The sequence below is a fragment of the Oncorhynchus mykiss genome, chromosome 10 (genome assembly GCF_057628025.1).
Source record: "Oncorhynchus mykiss isolate SJ-2025 chromosome 10, ASM5762802v1, whole genome shotgun sequence".
In the NCBI taxonomy this organism is placed as follows: Eukaryota; Metazoa; Chordata; class Actinopteri; order Salmoniformes; family Salmonidae; genus Oncorhynchus; species Oncorhynchus mykiss.
This window is the reverse complement of record NC_143031.1, coordinates 85,196,339-85,219,303: the sequence shown is the minus strand read 5'-3', so window position 1 is coordinate 85,219,303 and position 22,965 is coordinate 85,196,339. Positions and strand designations below refer to the sequence as shown.

The 22,965-nt window shown below is 43.3% G+C and overlaps 1 protein-coding gene across 1 annotated transcript; it reads right to left on the bottom strand.

The window, feature by feature from the left end:
- Window positions 1-6,675: 6,675 nt before the first annotated feature.
- LOC110497197 (uncharacterized) lies at window positions 6,676-18,198 on the bottom strand. Its single transcript, XM_090188331.1, has 12 exons — window positions 18,099-18,198; window positions 17,419-17,962; window positions 14,840-15,459; window positions 12,574-12,611; window positions 11,950-12,014; window positions 11,603-11,817; window positions 11,160-11,416; window positions 10,328-10,462; window positions 10,064-10,196; window positions 9,933-9,962; window positions 8,342-8,624; window positions 6,676-7,383 (listed from the first exon to the last, which is right to left on the bottom strand). Exons 1-12 carry the CDS (start codon window positions 18,196-18,198, stop codon window positions 7,377-7,379), a joined length of 2,427 nt encoding a protein of 808 aa, XP_090044457.1. The 3' UTR covers window positions 6,676-7,376.
- Between the last annotated feature and the right edge of the window lie 4,767 nt (window positions 18,199-22,965).

The window sequence follows — 22,965 nt, the reverse complement described above, 5'->3', positions numbered from 1 at the left end:
TCTTTTGCAGACTCCATCAGGTTTTCTTCCAGAATGGTCCTGTATTTGGCTCCATCCATCTTCCCATCAATTTTAACCATCTTCCCTGTCCCTGCTGAAGAAAAGCAGGCCCAAACCATGATGCTGCCACCACCATGTTTGACAGTGGGGATGGTGTGTTCAGGGTGATGAGCTGTGTTGCTTTTACGCCAAACATAACGTTTTGCATTGTTGCCAAAAAGTTCAATTTTGGTTTCATCTGAGCAGAGCACCTTCTTCCACATGTTTGGTGTGTCTCCCAGGTGGCTTGTGGCAAACTTTAAACGACACTTTTTATGGATATCTTTAAGAAATGGCTTTCTTCTTGCCACTCTTCCATAAAGGCCAGATTTGTGCAATATACGACTGATTGTTGTCCTATGGACAGAGTCTCCCACCTCAGCTGTAGATCTCTGCAGTTCATCCAGAGTGATCATGGGCCTCTTGGCTGCATCTCTGATCAGTCTTCTCCTTGTATGAGCTGAAAGTTTAGAGGGACGGCCAGGTCTTGGTAGATTTGCAGTGGTCTGATACTCCTTCCATTTCAATATTATCGCTTGCACAGTGCTCCTTGGGATGTTTAAAGCTTGGGAAATCTTTTTGTATCCAAATCCGGGTTTAAACTTCTTCACAACAGTATCTCGGACCTGCCTGGTGTGTTCCTTGTTCTTCATGATGCTCTCTGCGCTTTTAACGGACCTCTGAGACTATCACAGTGCAGGTGCATTTATACGGAGACTCGATTACACACAGGTGGATTGTATTTATCATCAATAGTCATTTAGGTCAACATTGGATCATTCAGAGATCCTCACTGAACTTCTGGAGAGAGTTTGCTGCACTGAAAGTAAAGGGGCTGAATAATTTTGCACGCCCAATTTTTCAGTTTTTGATTTGTTAAAAAAGTTTGAAATATCCAATAAATGTCGTTCCACTTCATGATTGTGTCCCACTTGTTGTTGATTCTTCACAAAAAAATACAGTTTTATATCTTTATGTTTGAAGCCTGAAATGTGGCAAAAGGTCGCAAAGTTCAAGGGGGCCGAATACTTTCGCAAGGCACTGTATAAGGAGCTGTTAACCTGTCACTCCTTTACATATTCCTCTATCTCCATGGTAACCCCCTGAGCATGACCCTCGATCTTTACTGATCAGCCAAAGATGTCACAAATGGCATCATATTCCTGATGTGCAGAATCTCTGTCAAATACATGCAGTATATGTAAATTAAAATGAATGTATTTTGTGTGTCTTTGTACATACTGTGTGTTTGAGTTGATCTCTGATTACTGTGATTAGTTCAATGTAAAGTCATATACCAAACATTCTAATCAGTCTGTTTTGGGTTTGCAAAATAATTTTATATCATTGGTTACCCTTCCTATCATGTTAACAAACAGATGTGACTGACTAGCTCGGTGGTTCCCAACATTTTCCATTCTGGAGACCAGAATCCACATCAAATATGTTGCGGGTTAAATTCTGTCAATAGGTGTTAATGTAACAAGGCCTGTAAAGGTCTATTGTTACCATTTACTATTTGCATTGTGAAAAGGAATGTAAAATTGTAAGAGTAAGCGTCTGTTGGATGGTGGGGGGCAGGGTAAGAGTCTGTTAGGTGGTGGGGGGGAGGGTAAGAGTCTGTTGGGTGGTGGGGACAGGGTAAGAGTCTGTTGGATGGTGGGGGGGAAGGGTAAGAGTCTGTTAGGTGGTGGGGGCAGGGTAAGAGTCCGTTGGATGGTGGGGGGCAGGGTAAGAGTCTGTTAGGTGGTGGGGGGGAAGAGTCTGTTAGATGGTGGGGGGCAGGGTAAGAGTCTGTTAGGTGGTGGGGGGGAAGGGTAAGAGTCTGTTAGGTGGTGGGGGGAATCGTAAGAGTCTGTTAGGTGGTGGGGGGCAGGGTAGGAGTCTGTTAGGTGTTGGGGGGAAGGGTAAGAGTTTGTTAGGTTTTGGGGGGAAGGGTAAGAGTCTGTTAGGTGTTGGGGGAAGGGTAAGAGTCTGTTAGGTGGTGGGGGGAAGGGTAAGAGTCTGTTAGGTGTTGGGGGGGCAGGGTAGGAGTCTGTTAGGTAGTGGGGGGGCAGGGTAAGAGTCTGTTAGGTGTTGGGGGGGCAGGGTAAGAGTCTGTTAGGTGTTGGGGGGGCAGGGTAAGAGTCTGTTAGGTGTTGGGGGAAGGGTAAGAGTCTGTTAGGTGTTGGGGGGCAGGGTAAGAGTATGTTAGGTGTTGGGGGAAGGGTAAGAGTCTGTTAGGTGGTGGGGGGGAAGGGTAAGAGTCTGTTAGGTGTTGGGGGGCAGGGTAAGAGTCCGTTGGATGGTGGGGGGCAGGGTAAGAGTCTGTTAGGTGGTGGGGGGGAAGAGTCTGTTAGATGGTGGGGGGCAGGGTAAGAGTCTGTTAGGTGGTGGGGGGGAAGGGTAAGAGTCTGTTAGGTGGTGGGGGGGAATCGTAAGAGTCTGTTAGGTGGTGGGGACAGGGTAAGAGTCTGTTGGATGGTGGGGGGGAAGGGTAAGAGTCTGTTAGGTGGTGGGGGCAGGGTAAGAGTCCGTTGGATGGTGGGGGGCAGGGTAAGAGTCTGTTAGGTGGTGGGGGGGAAGAGTCTGTTAGATGGTGGGGGGCAGGGTAAGAGTCTGTTAGGTGGTGGGGGGGAAGGGTAAGAGTCTGTTAGGTGGTGGGGGGGAATCGTAAGAGTCTGTTAGGTGGTGGGGGGCAGGGTAGGAGTCTGTTAGGTGTTGGGGGGAAGGGTAAGAGTTTGTTAGGTTTTGGGGGGAAGGGTAAGAGTCTGTTAGGTGTTGGGGGAAGGGTAAGAGTCTGTTAGGTGGTGGGGGGGAAGGGTAAGAGTCTGTTAGGTGTTGGGGGGGCAGGGTAGGAGTCTGTTAGGTAGTGGGGGGGCAGGGTAAGAGTCTGTTAGGTGTTGGGGGGGCAGGGTAAGAGTCTGTTAGGTGTTGGGGGGGCAGGGTAAGAGTCTGTTAGGTGTTGGGGGAAGGGTAAGAGTCTGTTAGGTGTTGGGGGGCAGGGTAAGAGTATGTTAGGTGTTGGGGGAAGGGTAAGAGTCTGTTAGGTGGTGGGGGGGAAGGGTAAGAGTCTGTTAGGTGTTGGGGGGCAGGGTAAGAGTCTGTTAGGTGGTGGGGGGAAGGGTACGAGTCTGTTTGGGTGGTGGGGGGGAAGGGTAAGAGTCTGTTAGGTGTTGGTGGGGCAGGGTAAGAGTCTGTTAGGTGGTGGGGGGGAAGGGTAAGAGTCTGTTAGGTGTGGGGGGGAAGAGTACGAGTCTGTTAGGTGTTGGGGGGCAGGGTAAGAGTCTGTTGGGTGGTGGGGGGGAAGGGTACGAGTCTGTTTGGGTAATGTATAACTGAGGAAGTGATCCATGGAGGTCATTAGTAACAACAAACCAGCTTTGGTTTAATTTCCTTTGAATTTGTCTCCCGTCTTCTCATAGTTTTGTTTCTGTCCTGTTTTGTTCTAAAATACAATTCTGTTTCAAACCCCCCAAACACACTAATGTGTTGTTTGTTAACCTTTATTTTCTCCTTTATTTGATGCACTTTAAGATTTTTCTTGTTTTCAAAATAATGAATATTTTTTACTGTTGTTATTATTATTATTCATTACCTGAGGCCTCATTTAATTAATCAGACGTAGGAGATAATCTGTGTGTGAACCATGCTAGGGATCATTACCGCGAAAAGTGTGAGATTCATGAATATAAACGTTATCTTGACAGTGTGCAGCCCCGTGACCATGGTACGTACAGAACAGTGCCGCGTGGTGGAATGAGGGAACGGCTTGTCAAGTGTAGAATGGGGAAAATATTCTGTATGTTGAAAATGTGTGAAATTGTGAGAGTAATAATGACAGTATTGTTTTATTTATTTGTATTTCCAGTGTGAATTCAACATGTCTTGACAGGCTGTATATAATCTGACCACATCAGGTCATTTGATGCGATAATCATCCATATAAAGGCCAGTAATGTGTTAAGTTAGAGGAACGTGTGAAAGGTCAACTACTGTGTAAATACTATAACAGACTGAGATAATGGAAACACAATGAGAGATGTCTGTTCTGATCTGTTGGAAGATTTGGCACCGCTGCATCCAAATCCATCCTCGGGTTTTTGGCAAGGGGAACTTTTCAGCCAGAGGCATCTCACACACTGGGCGGCAGGGTAGCCTAGTGGTTAGAGTGTAGAGGTGGCAGGGTAGCCTAGTGGTTAGAGTGTAGAGGCGGCAGGTAGCCTAGTGGTTAGAGTGTAGAGGCGGCAGGGTAGCCTAGTGGTTAGAGTGTAGAGGCGGCAAGGGGAACTTTTCAGCCAGAGGCATCTCACACACTGGGCGGCAGGGTAGCCTAGTGGTTAGAGTGTAGAGGTGGCAGGGTAGCCTAGTGGTTAGAGTGTAGAGGCGGCAGGGTAGCCTAGTGGTTAGAGTGTAGAGGCGGCAAGGGGAACTTTTCAGCCAGAGGCATCTCACACACGCAACAGGTTAAGAGGGGTTTCTTTGCCATCAATGGGTTCCCAAATACGAATGGAGAAATAGACGGTAGCCACATCGCCATAAGAGCACCATCCAAAAACGAGTTCTACTAGGCTATATGAACAAAGAAGGTTTCTACTCTTAATGTGAAGGTGATAGACTATGTGAACAGAGAAGGTTTCTACTCTTAATGTGATGGTGATAGACTATGTGAACAGAGAAGTCTTCTACTCTTAATGTGAAGGTGATAGACTATGTGAACAGAGAAGACATCTACTCTTAATGTGAAGGTGATAGACTATGTGAACAGAGAAGGTTTCTACTCTTAATGTGAAGGTGATAGACTATGTGAACAGAGAAGGTTTCTACTCTTAATGTGAAGGTGATGATAGGTCATGTTATGTGTAAAAGACTGAATGTGGTGGCCAGGTAGAAAGTACGACTTGTTCGTTCTTCAGAACAGTGTTGGCCTTTCCGCCTACAGGAGGGAGCTGTTGAGGACGGATGGCTTATTGGTGAGTATTGACTACTAATATGAAGTATATTTGTCATTGATGAATCAACTTGAATTGTCCTAATGGTCCTCTATTTGTAGATATGTTTACATTTTTACACATCAAACCACAACTGAGTGAGACAAATACAACCTTTTGGTTGTATTCAATATCTGACACTATCACCTCTATTCAATATCTGACACCAGCACCTCTATTCAATATCTGACACTAGCACCTCTATTCAATATCTGACACTATCACCTCTATTCAATATCTGACACTATCACCTCTATTCAATATCTGACACCATCACCTCTATTCAATATCTGACACCAGCACCTCTATTCAATATCTGACACTAGCACCTCTATTCAATATCTGACACCAGCACCTCTATTCAATATCTGACACTATCACCTCTATTCAATATCTGACACCATCACCTCTATTCAATATCTGACACCAGCACCTCTATTCAATATCTGACACTAGCACCTCTATTCAATATCTGACACTATCACCTCTATTCAATATCTGACACTATCACCTCTTTTTCAATATCTGACACCAGCACCTCTATTCAATATCTGACACCATCCACTGTAACAGTCCTCTTCTTGCGTTGTGTACAATCAATCATCGACACGAACTCCAACTTGTAGCACCAGTCATGGAGATGTATTCTGATAGGAACAGCACAACAGCACGTCAATGCAGGGCTCACCATCCAACTCTGCACTCACACACTGTACAACATATACGAACCCCCCCCACCAGACACAGTAAGTTGCTAGCCAGTATTAGCAGGAATTCTCTACAACAAAATGCACAACAAATGTTCACCAAATAATGCTGCATCTTATATGTGATGTTCGAATAACATTTACAATCTGACTATTCCTGGTCAGACCCAACTCAATGTACCACAGTACACATGTCAATCAGGATCTCTCCCTGGTCAGACCCAACTCAATGTACCACAGTACACATGTCAATCAGGATCTCTCCCTGGTCAGACCCAACTCAATGTACCACAGTACACATGTCAATCAGGATCTCTCCCTGGTCAGACCCAACTCAATGTACCACAGTACACATGTCAATCAGGATCTCTCCCTGGTCAGACCCAACTCAATGTACCACAGTACACATGTCAATCAGGATCTCTCCCTGGTCAGACCCAACTCAATGTACCACAGTACACATGTCAATCAGGATCTCTCCCTGGTCAGACCCAACTCAATGTACCACAGTACACATGTCAATCAGGATCTCTACCTGGTCAGACCCAACTCAATGTACCATAGTACACATGTCAATCAGGATCTCTACCTGGTCAGACCCAACTCAATGTACCATAGTACACATGTCAATCAGGATCTCTACCTGGTCAGACCCAACTCAATGTACCATAGTACACATGTCAATCAGGATCTCTCCCTGGTCAGACCCAACTCAATGTACCACAGTACACATGTCAATCAGGATCTCTACCTGGTCAGACCCAACTCAATGTACCATAGTGCCCATGTCAATCAGGATCTCTACCTGGTCAGACCCAACTCAATGAACCATAGTACACATGTCAATCAGGATCTCTCCCAGGTCAGACCCAACTCAATGAACCATAGTACACATGTCAATCATGAGCTCTCCCTGGTCAGACCCAGCAGTTGTCTTATATATGCTATACACAGATATATTATTATATTATATTTATCATTTATTCATGATTCATTACCATTTTGTTCCATTCATGTGACCGACCAATACTGGTTCATAGCATTTGACAGACCAACACGTCACCAGTCTTCTTCTCTCTAAACTGAAACTGAGATCTCTCCTTCTCAAACCAACGTCTGGCCTTACTGCCAAATTACAGCTACTGATAGTGAGGATTTGTACAGTCGGCCACTTAATGAACACACATTGGTTTATAGAACAGCACATGAATAAAACACAGACATTTGTTAAAATAATAGCACAAACATAAACATTTCCATTACAATCATTTAAGTGTCTTTGTCCACAGACTAGGAGACAGGCCTCAGTATCTTCAGATTAGGTGAAGAGGTGTCTTTGTCCACAGACTAGGAGACAGGCCTCAGCATCTTCAGATTAGGTGGAGAAGTGTCTTTGTCCACAGACTAGGAGACAGGCCTCAGCATCTTCAGATTAGGTGGAGAAGTGTCTTTGTCCACAGACTAGGAGACAGGCCTCAGCATCTTCAGATTAGGTGAAGAAGTGTCTTTGTCCACAGACTAGGAGACAGGCCTCAGCATCTTCAGATTAGGTGGAGAAGTGTCTTTGTCCACAGACTAAAAGACAGGCCTCAGCATCTTCAGATTAGGTGAAGAAGTGTCTTTGTCCACAGACTAGGAGACAGGCCTCAGAATCTTCAGATTAGGTGCTACAAAACGGGAAGGAAGAGAGAGATCAGAAAATATGGAGAAGAATGAGGAGTGAGATACACCTGAGATAATGATGTGATGATGGTCCTATGATACACCTGAGATAATGATGTGATGATGGTCCTGTGATACACCTGAGATAATGATGTGATGATGGTCCTGATACACCTGAGGTGATGATGGTCCTATGATACACCTGAGATAATGATGTGATGATGGTCCTACGATACACCTGAGATAATGATGTGATGATGGTCCTGATACACCTGAGATAATGATGAGATGATGGTCCTATGGTACACCTGAGATAATGATGTGATGATGGTCCTATGATACACCTGAGATCATGATGTGATGATGGTCCTACGATACACCTGAGATAATGATGTGATGATGGTCCTGATACACCTGAGATAATGATGAGATGATGGTCCTATGGTACACCTGAGATAATGATGTGATGATGGTCCTATGATACACCTGAGATCATGATGTGATGATGGTCTTACGATACACCTGAGATAATGATGTGATGATGGTCCTGATACACCTGAGATAATGATGTGATGATGGTCCTATGAGATAATGATGTGATGTGATGATGGTCCTGATATACACCTGAGATAATGATGAGATGATGGTCCTATGGTACACCTGAGATAATGATGTGATGATGGTCCTATGATACACCTGAGATAATGATTTGCGTATTTGGTCCTATGATACACCTGAGATAATGATTTGCGTATTTGGTCCTATGATACACCTGAGATAATGATGTGATGATGTTCCTATGACAGAACTATACAAATATACATTTATTACAGGCAGCAACACAAAAACATGCTTCCATTCTGAAAAGTACTTTCTCTTTGATCTGGGTAGCTATGTTTTTATTTGTCCTATATTTAATCATTCCACATATTCAAGGGAGGGAGAAAAAGAAACCGGTCTTACCTAGATTCACTCAAGTACTTAACAAGATGGTGTTCATGTTCACTAAGAGCTTTGAGACAAGCTCCCATCACTTCTGGTCCTTTAGGGAGGACTGCGTTCAGTAGTTCTCTCATTCGCTCCTGTTCAGTTGTTTCAGCTTTTATTCTGGAGTACTCTTCATCACCAATCATGTATTTTGACTGCAGAACATCTGCTATTGGATTTGTGTTTTTGACTCCCTGAATGAGTTCAGCCCTGTGTTTCTTCAGAAACTCCTCAGCAGGAATCCCAAGGAGTGTTAATGCTGAAGGGGAGGTCAATTAAATTAATATGGTTTTAGGGTTAACAGCAGCTGTTTCTACATCTTGCAGTCTCTCCAGTTACCATTCCTCTGATAGTCATTTCTTGAATAGAGCTGACTCCAGGGTTGTAGGCAATTCCAATTGAAGTCAGTCAAAAAATAAAAATGAAATTCCTATTGGGTTTATTGAGAAGTCACTGACAGTAAAAAGTAGATGCCCTTTTCCAGTTATTGAATTGGAATTTCAGTTCACTTCCTGAATTGACTGATTTATTTGGAATTGACACCTACCCTGGCTGACACGATTGTCTATTCTACATAACATACAGAGCCTGGCAAAAGTGTTCATACCCCTTGGATTTCTCTATTGTGTTACATAGTGGGATTCAGATGGATTTAATTGTAATGTTTTGTCAACAGTCTACTGAAAATACTCCGTAATGTCAAATTGGACCTGTCCCCCATACATACAACAGCTGGAAGGTCCCTCAGTCAAGTATCGCATTTCAAGCACAGATTCAACTTTCTACAAAGACAAGGCCTCATTTACAGTAACTTTGTAAGTATTTATATCATTACACCTTCATCACCCACTGAACACGACTCATGAAGACCTTCATCACCCCACTGAACACGACTCATGAAGACCTTCATCACCCCACTGAACACGACTCATGAAGACCTTCATCACCCCACTGCACCCGACTCATGAAGACCTTCATCACCCCACTGAACACGACTCATGAAGACCTTCATCACCCCACTGAACACGACTCATGAAGACCTTCATCACCTCACTGAACACGACTCATGAAGACTTTCATCACCCCACTGAACACGACTCATGAAGACCTTCATCACCCCACTGAACACGACTCATGAAGACCTTCATCACCTCACTGAACATGACTCATGAAGGTCTTCATCACACCACTGAACACGACTCATGAAGACCTTCATCACCCCACTGAACACGACTCATGAAGACCTTCATCACCCCACTGAACACGACTCATGAAGACCTTCATCACCCCACTGAACATGACTCATGAAGACCTTCATCACCCCACTAAACACGACTCATGAAGACCTTCATCACCCCACTGAACACGACTCATGAAGACCTTCATCACCCCACTGAACACGACTCATGAAGACCTTCATCACCCCACTGAACACGACTCATGAAGACCTTCATCACCCCACTGAACACGACTCATGAAGACTTTCATCAGTGTCCTTCATCCCAACTTGAAGAGATGTTAGCTCTATAACCCATTTTATAAAACTCGTCCACAAAAACAAACCTACATGGTGGATGAGAGTCGTTGCTGTACACATCTGAAAGACAAACAAGAAAAAATATCATAAAGCATTTTAATAGCATCTGTTAGAAAAGGACATTGATGATTGACATACTGTTCATGTATAGTATTTCTTACCTTTTGATAACACTGATTTCCATACTGTCCTCTCATCATCCCCGATTAACTCCATCTCAATGTCCACCCCTGTGTTTCCCATTATCATCTGACAACAGCTTGGTGTGGTGTCTGCAGGTAACAGCTGAATCTTCTGTAGGAGGCCATATGGTGCAACGATTGAGACAACAGACAGACAGAGAGAGAAATTGTGAAATAGAATGACATTCCAGTTATTCATATACAATATGACAGATTCATGTCCTCAGCCTGATAAAACTACACCTCTGGATAGATGGAAGTGGAGAGGGGATTCTTGAACGCAAACCAACTGTTCAGCTTTAAGGACCCGTTTGGACTTGACAGGACGAATTCTGAAAATCCTTTGGACACCTGATTTTTCTCCCGTTCCTGAACAGCCTACAAAATGAGCAATGTAGTAGTCAGTCAGAACAATGTAGTCTCGTAATTCACACAACATGCAGCTCACTGAGCATTCCATTTTTTGTCAACAACAACAAATGTGTATGCTTTTGTTTTACTATCCCTATTTTACCAGGATATTATTTTAAAGGTGTACCAGGTAAGTTGACTGAGAGGAGATTCTCTTTTACAGCAACGACCTGGAGAAGAGTTACAGGGGAGAGGAGAGGGGGAAAATGAGCCAATTGGAAGCTGGGGATGATTAGGTAGCCATGATGGTATGAGGGCCAGATTGGGAATTTAGCCAGGACACCGGGGTTAACATCCTCACTCTTACGATAAGTGCCATGGGATCTTTAGTGACCATTGAGAGTCAGGACACCGGGGTTAAAATCCTCACTCTTACGATAAGTGCCATGGGATCTTCAGTGACCATGGAGAGGCCACCCGTTTAACATGCCATCTGAAAGACAGCGCCCTACGCAGGGCAATGTCCCCTTCACTGCCCCGGGCATTGGGTTCTCCTTCGACCAGAGGGAAGAGTGCCGTCTACTGGCTCTTCAAATGAACGAGACAGAAATAGATTTCTCACAGAGCTGCATGTTGTCTTTGTAATCTAGAGATTTCAACAAATTATCAGCTTTCCTTCAGTAAGTTTCAACATCCTGTTGTCACTTCAGTGATAGTGGCTCACCTCTTTCTGACTGGAGTTTCTGAGGAGCAGGTACAGCCTTGAAATGACTGTTGACTTTTTTACTGCCATGTAGAGGACCACGTCACAGTGGACATCTATGTTCCAAGACAGTAATCTCAGTATAACAGAGATAGGTGAGAACTTCGGATGGAGAATCTTAACATGGAATCTGGTGACTTCATGCACTTCCTCTAAAGACACTCCATGTTCCTCTACATGAAGAATCTTCATCTCATTCCTCAGGGAAGGGTTGGTCCCTGAACAACACAATACAAAGGAGACAGAAAGACATATTTTATTATTCATCCAACTAAAACACAAAGAATGTGCAGTACCAGATCACAGTAAACTCAAACTCCCAGAATAGTTCATTCATTCACTCAGGAAGTGAAACTCAGTTACATGGAAATGTCTTTCTGAATACTATTTCTATATGGTTTTACCTAAACAGACAAAGTGTGGCAGATGAACTTCCTCCAGTTCACCTAACTCCATAGTGATGTCCAGCAATGGACCACCTTGTGTGTACCGCATGTCTTTCAGAAGTTGACTGTAGGGTTCCCAGTTCCTGAAGTGATACTTCAGAATGACATCTCTCTCACACAGCCAGCGGAGCCCAGACACTGTGCACTCATAACTTCCTTTGCGTGTCCTGTGCCTGAGGGCAACAACAAGATGTGGTAGAGAGGGTCAATGGTCAAATGGAGAGGTTGGATTAGAAGACTATTCCCAAAGGTAATGGGGAAATACACTAGCAATTGGAATGAAATGTTAAAAGTAGTTATTTTACCTGAACATTGTCACTCCCTGGACAGTGGAAGTCAAGGGTTCAATCTGATGCCAGTGTGTGGAGTCCTGAACAAGGACAAGCATGTCAGTAATACATATGGGGCCTGTTTCCTGGACACAGATTGAGTCTAGTGCTGTACTAAAAAGCATGCTCAATGGAAGTTTCAATAGAAAGTTCTTTAAGGTCCAGGACTAGACTTAATCTGTGTCCGGGAAACTGGCCCATTACCAAAGTAACTCATCAAATATATTTATTCAATGTTACATGGAATGCTGGGGATTTATCAATTAAACTGTCTAATGACAAAATATGACAACAGCTAAAATCCTGCATGCCTCCAAGCAGAACACAGGACTGTCTATATCCCAGTATGAATGGTTGGTCAGTACACACCTGGCTTTGAGACTGTGTTAATATTACTAAAGCAGAACACAGGACTGTCTATATCCCAGTATGAATGGTTGGTCAGAACACACCTGGCTTTGAGACTGTGTTTATATTACTAAAGCAGAACACAGGACTGTCTATATCCCAGTATGAATGGTTGGTCAGTACACACCTGGCTTTGAGACTGTACCTGACTCCTGCAGGTATGTAAAAGTAAGAATTGACATTATGACTTACCTCAACATGGTCACAAGTCTTACAGCTCTGAGGAATCCCTGAAGTCAAAAGTAGTTGTTATTTAAAACTGACAATATCCTGGAATAATGAATTTATAATTAGACTTGTAATAAAAATGAATATAAGTGAGCAACAGTCACAGAATGTATACTCTTTAGTATACCATAATCTGACATTAGTGTTATATTAATGAATGTTTGTAGAAGCAGGAAACAACATCGTTCTGGTCCATGTTTTGTAGATGTTGGGGGCCTGATTTCTGGTAGATCCTAGGATGAGAGCTTAAAGGTAGAGTCAGATAAATCATGATGTACGAGCAGCACCACAGATATTGTGATGAGCAAGATGCCTGACTTCTCTCTCACACAGTCACACACAGTATCTGCCCATGTGCGTGGGTTCTCTTCACTCTCTTACAGTGTGGTAGTCATGGGACCAAAACAGCAGAGAAGTTTAGCCTTGCTCTCCAACACTCTTAGTTGTTGTAGAAATTGACCCACTATGCTGTTTACGTTGTGCATCTACAGTGCCTTGCGAAAGTATTCGGCCCCCTTGAACTTTGCGACCTTTTGCCACATTTCAGGCTTCAAACATAAAGATATAAAACTGTATTTTTTTGTGAAGAATCAACAACAATCATGAAGTGGAACGACATTTATTGGATATTTCAAACTTTTTTAACAAATCAAAAACTGAAAAATTGGGCGTGCAAAATTATTCAGCCCCTTTACTTTCAGTGCAGCAAACTCTCTCCAGAAGTTCAGTGAGGATCTCTGAATGATCCAATGTTGACCTAAATGACTAATGATGATAAATACAATCCACCTGTGTGTAATCAAGTCTCCGTATAAATGCACCTGCACTGTGATAGTCTCAGAGGTCCGTCAAAAGCGCAGAGAGCATCATGAAGAACAAGGAACACACCAGGCAGGTCCGAGATACTGTTGTGAAGAAGTTTAAAGCCGGATTTGGATACAAAAAGATTTCCCAAGCTTTAAACATCCCAAGGAGCACTGTGCAAGCGATAATATTGAAATGGAAGGAGTATCAGACCACTGCAAATCTACCAAGACCTGGCCGTCCCTCTAAACTTTCAGCTCAAACAAGGAGAATACTGATCAGAGATGCAGCCAAGAGGCCCATGATCACTCTGGATGAACTGCAGAGATCTACAGCTGAGGTGGGAGACTCTGTCCATAGGACAACAATCAGTCGTATATTGCACAAATCTGGCCTTTATGGAAGAGTGGCAAGAAGAAAGCCATTTCTTAAAGATATCCATAAAAAGTGTCGTTTAAAGTTTGCCACAAGCCACCTGGGAGACACACCAAACATGTGGAAGAAGGTGCTCTGGTCAGATGAAACCAAAATTGAACTTTTTGGCAACAATGCAAAACGTTATGTTTGGCGTAAAAGCAACACAGCTCATCACCCTGAACACACCATTCCCACTGTCAAACATGGTGGTGGCAGCATCATGGTTTGGGCCTGCTTTTCTTCAGCAGGGACAGGGAAGATGGTTAAAATTGATGGGAAGATGGATGGAGCCAAATACAGGACCAAACCTGATGGAGTCTGCAAAAGACCTGAGACTGGGACGGAGATTTGTCTTCCAACAAGACAATGATCCAAAACATAAAGCAAAATCTACAATGGAATGGTTCAAAAATAAACATATCCAGGTGTTAGAATGGCCAAGTCAAAGTCCAGACCTGAATCCAATCGAGAATCTGTGGAAAGAACTGAAAACTGCTGTTCAAATGCTCTCCATCCAACCTCACTGAGCTCGAGCTGTTTTGCAAGGAGGAATGGGAAAAAATGTCAGTCTCTCGATGTGCAAAACTGATAGAGACATACCCCAAGCGACTTACAGCTGTAATCGCAGCAAAAGGTGGCGCTACAAAGTATTAACTTAAGGGGGCTGAATAATTTTGCACGCCCAATTTTTCAGTTTTTGATTTGTTAAAAAAGTTTGAAATATCCAATAAATGTCGTTCCACTTCATGATTGTGTCCCACTTGTTGTTGATTCTTCACAAAAAAATACAGTTTTATATCTTTATGTTTGAAGCCTGAAATGTGGCAAAAGGTCACAAAGTTCAAGGGGGCCGAATACTTTCGCAAGGCACTGTACGTCATATCGCTGACTCTACCTTTAAGTTTGTTTTGACCAAATAGATCATAATTGTGTTCCTTGCCTGGGAATCAACTGTAATGAACGCTTTAAAAATATTTTTAGTCATAAACAATTATCAGTTAAAACTCACATTTCTCAGGTCCAGACTTGATACAACACTCTCCACCATGGTCTCTGGTGTCCTCAGGTCCAGGCTTAATCCAACACTCTCCACCATGGTCTCTGGTGTCCTCAGGTCCAGGCTTGATCCAACTCTCTCCTCCATGGTCTCTGGTGTCCTCAGGTCCAGGCTTGATCCAACACTCTCCACCATGGTCTCTGGTGTCCTCAGGTCCAGGCTTGATCCAACTCTCTCCACCATGGTCTCTGGTGTTCTTAGGTCCAGGCTTGATCCAACTCTCTCCACCATGGTCTCTGGTGTCCTCAGGTCCAGGCTTGATCCAACACTCTCCACCATGGTCTCTGGTGTCCTCAGGTCCAGGCTTGATCCAACTCTCTCCACCATGGTCTCTGGTATCCTCAGGTCCAGGCTTGATCCAACTCTCTCCACCATGGTCTTTGGTGTCCTCAGGTCCAGGCTTGATACAACACTCTCCACCATGGTCTCTGGTATCCTCAGGTCCAGGCTTGATCCAACTCTCTCCACCATGGTCTCTGGTATCCTCAAGTCCAGGCTTGATCCAACTCTCTCCACCATGGTCTCTGGTGTCCTCAGGTCCAGGCTTGATCCAACTCTCTCCACCATGGTCTCTGGTGTTGGGAAAGCAGACAGATTGACCGTGATTAAACAAACTACAACTTTATATTGTATAGCATACATGGATATTTCTATAAATTATGGTACCAGTGAGGGTTTCCTGCAGTGGACAACTTTTTACAGCTGTTGATAATAATCAGGGGTGGTTCAGCTTTAATGTTGCAGATTGTTGCTTCCATCAATGCAATTGTTTTGGCAAGTCGGTTAGGACATCTACTTTGTGCATGACAAGTAATTTTTCCAACAACTGTTAACAGACAGATTATTTCACTTATAATTTACTGTATCACAATTCCAGTGGGTCAGAAGTTTACATTCACTAAGTTGACTGTGCCTTTAAAAAGCTTGGAAAATTCCAGGAAAGGATGTCATGGCATTAGAAGCTTCTGGTAGACTAATTGACGTAATTTTAGTCAATTGCAGGTTTTCCTGTGGATGTATTTCAAGGCCTCTTTGCTTGACATCATGAGAAAATCTAAAGAAATCAGCCAAGACCTCAGAAAAATAATTGTAGACCTCCACAAGTCTAGTTCATCCTTGGGATCAATTTCCAAACACCTGAAGGTACCACGTTCAGCTGTACAAACAATAGTACGCAAGTATAAACACCATGGGACCACGCAGGCATCATACCGCTCAGGAAGGAGACGTGCTCTGTCACCTAGAGATGAACGTACTTTGGTGTGAAAAGTGAAGATCAATCCCAGAATAACAGCAAAGAATCTTGTGAAGATGCTGAAGGAAACAGGTACAAAAGTATCTATATCCACAGTAAAACGAGTCCTATATTGACATAACCTGAAAGGCCGCTCAGCAAGGAAGAAGCCACTGATCCAAAACCGCCGTAAAAAAAGCCAGACTACGGTTTCCAACTGCACATGGGGACAAAGATCATACTTTTTAGAGAAATGTCCTCTGGTCTGATGAAACAAAAATAGAACTGTTTGGCCATAATGATCATCGTTATGTTTGGAGGAAAAAGGGGGAGGCTTGCAAGCCGAAGAACACCATCCCAACCGTGAAGCACAGGGGTGGCAGCATCATGTTGTGGGGGATCTTTGCTGCAGGAAGGACTGGTGCACTTCACAAAATAGATGGCATCATGAGGCAGGAAAATTACGTGGATATATTGAAACAACATCTCAAGACATCAGTCAGGAAGTTAAAGCTTGGTCGCAAATGGGTCTTCCAAAGTCATGGTATTGGAGTGGCCATCACAAAGCCCTGACCTCAATCCCATAGAAAATTTGTGGGCAGAACTGAAAAAGCAAGGAGGCCTACAAACTTGACTCAGTTACACAATCTTTGTCAGAAGGAATGGGCCAAAATTCACGGGCGGCAGGGTAGCCTAGTGGTTAGAGCATTGGACTAGTAACCGAAAGGTTGCAAGTTCAAATACCCAAGCTGTTGTTCTGCCCCTGAACAGGCAGTTAACCCACTGTTCCTAGGCCGTCATTGAAAATAAGAATTTGTTCTTAACTGACTTGCCTAGTTAAATAAAGGTAAAACAAATAATAAATAAAATAAAAAACTTATTGTGGGAAGCTTGTGGAAGGCTACCCAAAACGATTGACAATTTAAAGGCAATACCACCAAATACTAATTGAGTGTATGTAAACTTCAGACCCACTGGGTAAACTTCACCCACTGGGTGATGAAAGAAATAAAAGCTGAAATAAAATATTCTTTCTACTATTATTCTGACATTTCACATTCTTAAAATAAAGTGGTGATCCTAATTGACCTAAGACAGGGAATTTTTTACTAAGATTAAATGTCAGGAATTGTGAAAAACAGAGTTTAAATGTATTTGGCTAAGGTGTATGTAAACTTCTGACTTCCACTGTATGTGAAGTAACCAAACAGAAAGCTAATTGATGGCCGGTAAACCAATCATTAAGCTAGTTGACTTCCGACTTCAAGGATTTGCCCTTTGTCAACTATGACCTCACCTTTGAATGTCGTTGATCTGATACAGGGTCACTGAGGAGGTTTTCAACAAAAGAAACCCAAATCCAGGATAGAGGGGTTCAGTGAACGTGGTGTAGAATGTGTGAAGGTGTGTCAGTGCACCAGAGGAGGACACACTATAGAAGGACAAAGTACCAGCTGGCCAGTCCAGATACACTCCAACTCTGCTAGATACAGGGCTAAGAATGGATCTACTATGGACTCCAGCATTGTAAAAGTCAGTAACGCTGTCAGAGCAGTACATACACCAGGAATTGCTTGTGAGTCCAATACAAATGCCAGCCCTTCCCAACATTCCTTTGTACACCAAACCAATAGCAGGCCCACCACCATCCCAGTCCACCTCCCAGTAATAACGAGAATCAGATAAGCCTTCTCTGCAGAGAACTTGGCGATAACGGTCAAATCTGTCTGGATGGTCTTCATAATGCTGGTCCTCCACCACCGGTGTCACCTTCCTGTTCCCCTCAGACAGTATCAGGTCTGGGTTTGCTGTACTTGGGTCCAAGGTGAGATGACAGGCATCTGTAGACAAAAGGAGAGTTTAATCAATCCACATCTTCATATCAAATGTTGTATTGTAGGAACAGAACCAGTATTGATTAGTTACTATGTTACTATAGTTCTGAATATACAGTTAATTAGGATTGAAGAGACTTACATTTCCTCGGCCCTGATTTCAGCCTGCACTCTCCACCATGATCCACACTGTAGGAGAAACAGGTTATTGACTGACAAAGACCTAATAAAGCAGTCAACATTTAAACCATATTGTTGTGTTCTGGTGCACTATCCAAGGGACAATTAGTTGTACAACTAAATGCATTCAACTGAAATCTGTCTTCCGCATTTAACCCAACCCCTCTGAATCAGAGAGGTGCAGAGGGCTGCCTTAATGACATCCACGTCTTCGGCGCCCGGGAACAGTGAGTTAACTGCCTTATTCAGGGGCAGAACAACATATTTTTACCTTGTCAGCTCGGGGATTCAATCAAGCAACCTACTCTAAACACTAGGCTACTGGCCACACCCATTACTAGACACATGCAGGTATTCTATCCTACCTACTGCATACAGAACAGAGTACAATTCATTACTAGAGACATACAGGTATTCTATCCTACCTACTGCATACAGAACAGAGTACAATTCATTACTAGAGACATACAGGTATTCTATCCTACCTACTGCATACTGAACAGAGTACAATTCATTACTAGAGACATACAGGTATTTTATCCTACCTACTGCATACTGAACAGAGTACAATTCATTACTAGAGACATACAGGTATTCTATCCTACCTACTGCATACTGAACAGAGTACAATTCATTACTAGAGACATACAGGTATTCTATCCTACCTACTGCATACAGAACAGAGTACAATTCATTACTAGAGACATACAGGTATTCTATCCTACCTACTGCATACTGAACAGAGTACAATTCATTACTAGAGACATACAGGTATTCTATCCTACCTACTGCATACAGAACAGAGTACAATTCATTACTAGAGACATACAGGTATTTTATCCTACCTACTGCATACTGAACAGAGTACAATTCATTACTAGAGACATACAGGTATTCTATCCTACCTACTGCATACTGAACAGAGTACAATTCATTACTAGAGACATACAGGTATTCTATCCTACCTACTGCATACAGAACAGAGTACAATTCATTACTAGAGACATACAGGTATTCTATCCTACCTACTGCATACTGAACAGAGTACAATTCATTACTAGAGACATACAGGTATTTTATCCTACCTACTGCATACTGAACAGAGTACAATTCATTACTAGAGACATACAGGTATTCTATCCTACCTACTGCATACAGAACAGAGTACAATTCATTACTAGAGACATACAGGTATTTTATCCTACCTACTGCATACTGAACAGAGTACAATTCATTACTAGAGACATACAGGTATTTTATCCTACCTACTGCATACTGAACAGAGTACAATTCATTACTAGAGACATACAGGTATTCTATCCTACCTACTGCATACAGAACAGAGTACAATTCATTACTAGAGACATACAGGTATTTTATCCTACCTACTGCATACTGAACAGAGTACAATTCATTACTAGAGACATACAGGTATTTTATCCTACCTACTGCATACTGAACAGAGTACAATTCATTACTAGAGACATACAGGTATTCTATCCTACCTACTGCATACAGAACAGAGTACAATTCATTACTAGAGACATACAGGTATTTTATCCTACCTACTGCATACTGAACAGAGTACAATTCATTACTAGAGACATACAGGTATTCTATCCTACCTACTGCATACAGAACAGAGTACAATTCCAACAGGATATCAGAGATGCAGAAGAAAAGTATTCATGTGGTGATGATGTATGCTGTGTTGGAGTGCTCAGCCTGCTGAGTAAACTTCCCCTTAATTCTACCGTCATGTCCTCATGTAACTGACCATACTACACTACATATGACACAACCGCTGCTCACACTATCAGGACATCTATTCTGACTTACTTCAGCTTCATCAGTTTACATGTGGGATCCACCAGAGCAGCTGAAAGCAGTCCCCCTGCAGAGTCTCCTGGGTGATTGTAGCTCAGGTCCAGCTCTTTCAGGTGGGAGGGGTTTGACCTCAGAGCTGAAGACAGAGCAGCACAGCCCTCCTCTGTGACCAGACAGCCAGACAGCCTACAGAGAGACACAACAGCTGTCTAGGTTGATGTGCTGGTGTCAATCATCTTGTAGGACACCCATCCATTTGTCCATGACACAAACATTGTGATGAAATATTAGATTTTCAGAGTTTGTGTTTTACTAAGCTCAGTACCAACCTGTCTGAAACAGCTGTACTTACCCCAGTGTGTGTAGTTTACAGTCTGGATCCTCCAGTCCAGCAGACAGCAGTGTAACTCCTGAGTCCTGCAGGTCATTGTCTCTCAGCTCCAGGTGTTTCAGTTGTGAGTTGGGTGAACTCAGGACTGAGTTCAGATCAGAACAGCAACCCTCTGTCAGACCACACTGACCTAGACTAGAGGAGAGTAGAGGACAACCTTCATTAGTTACACAAACATGCGCACACACACACACACACCTTATCGTACACGTATGTTAAAAACATTTTGTAAATACAAAAATGACATTAACAAATATTAATATTTGTCGGCCTCTCTACAGGCCTCTAGAGCTTCTCTGATGGGGAAAATAACTTAATCTGGTAGAGAGATATTGTTACACTGCTGAGAAATAATCAAATTATAAAAACATCATCAGCTCCATTCAGCATCTGATCTCTTTTGATATTTTAACTCTTGGGGATGTCATTCGAAAACATAATGTTAACTTTCACTGCTATGCGGATGACACACAGCTGTACATTTCAATGAAACATGGTGAAGCCCCAAAATTGCCCTCGCTAGAAGTCTATGTTTCAGACATAAGGAAGTGGATGGCTGCAAACGTTCTACTTTTAAACTTGGACAAAACAGAGATGCTTGTTCTAGTTCCCAAGAAACAAAGAGAACTTCTGTTGAATCTGACAATTAAACTTGATGGTTGTGCAGTCGTCTCAAATAAAACTGTGAAGGACCTCGGCGTTACTCTGGACCCTGATCTCTCTTTTGACGAACATATCAAGACTGTTTCAAGGACAGCTTTTTTCCATCTACGTAACATTGCAAAAATCAGAAACTTTCTGTCCAAAAATGATGCAGAAAAATTAATCCATGCTTTTGTCACTTCTAGGTTAGACTACTGCAATGCTCTACTTTCCGGCTACCCGGATAAAGCACTAAATAAACTTCAGTTAGTGCTAAATACGGCTGCTAGAATCCTGACTAGAACCAACAAATTTGATCATATTACTCCAGTGCTAGCCTCTCTACACTGGCTTCCTGTTAAGGCAAGGGCTGATTTCAAGGTTTTACCTGCCGTACATACCTACACGTATGCTACAGTCACAAGACGCAGGCCTCCTAATTGTCCCTAGAATTTCTAAGCAAACAGCTGGAGGCAGGGCTTTCTCCTATAGAGCTCCATTTTTATGGAATGGTCTGCCTACCCATGTGAGAGACGCAGACTCTGTCTCAACTTTTAAGTCTTTACTGAAGACTCATCTCTTCAGCGGGTCATATGATTGAGTGTAGTCTGGCCCAGGAGTGTGAATGTGAACGGAAAGGCTCTGGAACAAAGAACCACCCTTGCTTTCTCTGCCTGCCCGGTTCCCCTCTCTCCACTGGGATTCTCTGCCTCTAACCCTATAACAGGGGATGAGTCACTGGCTTATTGGTGCTCTTTCATGCTGTCCCTAGGAGGGGTGCGTCACTTGAGTGGGTTGAGTCACTGATGTGATCTTCCTGTCTGGGTTGGCTCCCCCCCTTGGGTTGTGCTGTGGCGGAGATCTTGGTGAGCTATACTCGGCCTTGTCTCAGGATGGTAAGCTGGTGGTTGAAGATATCCCTCTAGTGGTGTGGGGGCTGTGCTTTGGCACAGGGGTTATATCCTTCCTGTTTGACCCTGTCTGGGGGGTATCATCGGATGGGGCCACAGTGTCTCCTGACCCCTCCTGTCTCAGCCTCCAGTATTTATGCTGCAGTAGTTTGTTTGTCGGGGGGCTATGGTCAGTTTGTTATATCTGGAGTACTTCGCTCTTATCCGGTGGCTAAAATGCTTGCTCGCTAACCTAACTTCCATTCATGGTCAACGTAAGCTGGTTAACATTAGATCTCTACATCTAGCTACATATTGAACTTCCATCCTCTCAGGCCAGAACACAACAATGTATGAATTAATGGTTGGATCAGAATCGCCGATCGGATGCTTTCTCCTGTGAGATAAATTCACAAGTATCTTACGAATGTAAGGAAAATTTGGAAACACAGAGAGGTGAAAGATTCATTATTTTATTTTGTAAAGAAATGTTTCCTTGGCAACCATGAATACACGCCACTGCTCGGCACCCAGAGTCAAATCAAAAATGAGATGTATAAATATTTGTTTTACTCAGTACCGACCTGACTGAAACAGCTGTACTTACCCCAGTGTGTGTAGTTTACAGTCTGGATCCTCCAGTCCAGCAGACAGCAGTGTAACTCAGCTCAGTACCGACCTGAATGAAACTGCTGTACTTACCCCAGTGTGTGTAGTTTACAGTCTGGATCCTCCAGTCCAGCAGACAGCAGTGTAACTCAGCTCAGTACAGACCTGACTGAAACAGCTGTACTTACCCCAGTGTGTGTAGTTTACAGTCTGGATCCTCCAGTCCAGCAGACAGCAGTGTAACTCAGCTCAGTACCGACCTGACTGAAACAGCTGTACTTACCCCGGTGTGTGTAGTTTACAGTCTGGATCCTCCAGTCCAGCAGACAGCAGTGTAACTCAGCTCAGTACCGACCTGAATGAAACTGCTGTACTTACCCCAGTGTGTGTAGTTTACAGTCTGGATCCTCCAGTCCAGCAGACAGCAGTGTAACTCCTGAGTCCTGCAGGTCATTGCTTTTCAGCTCCAG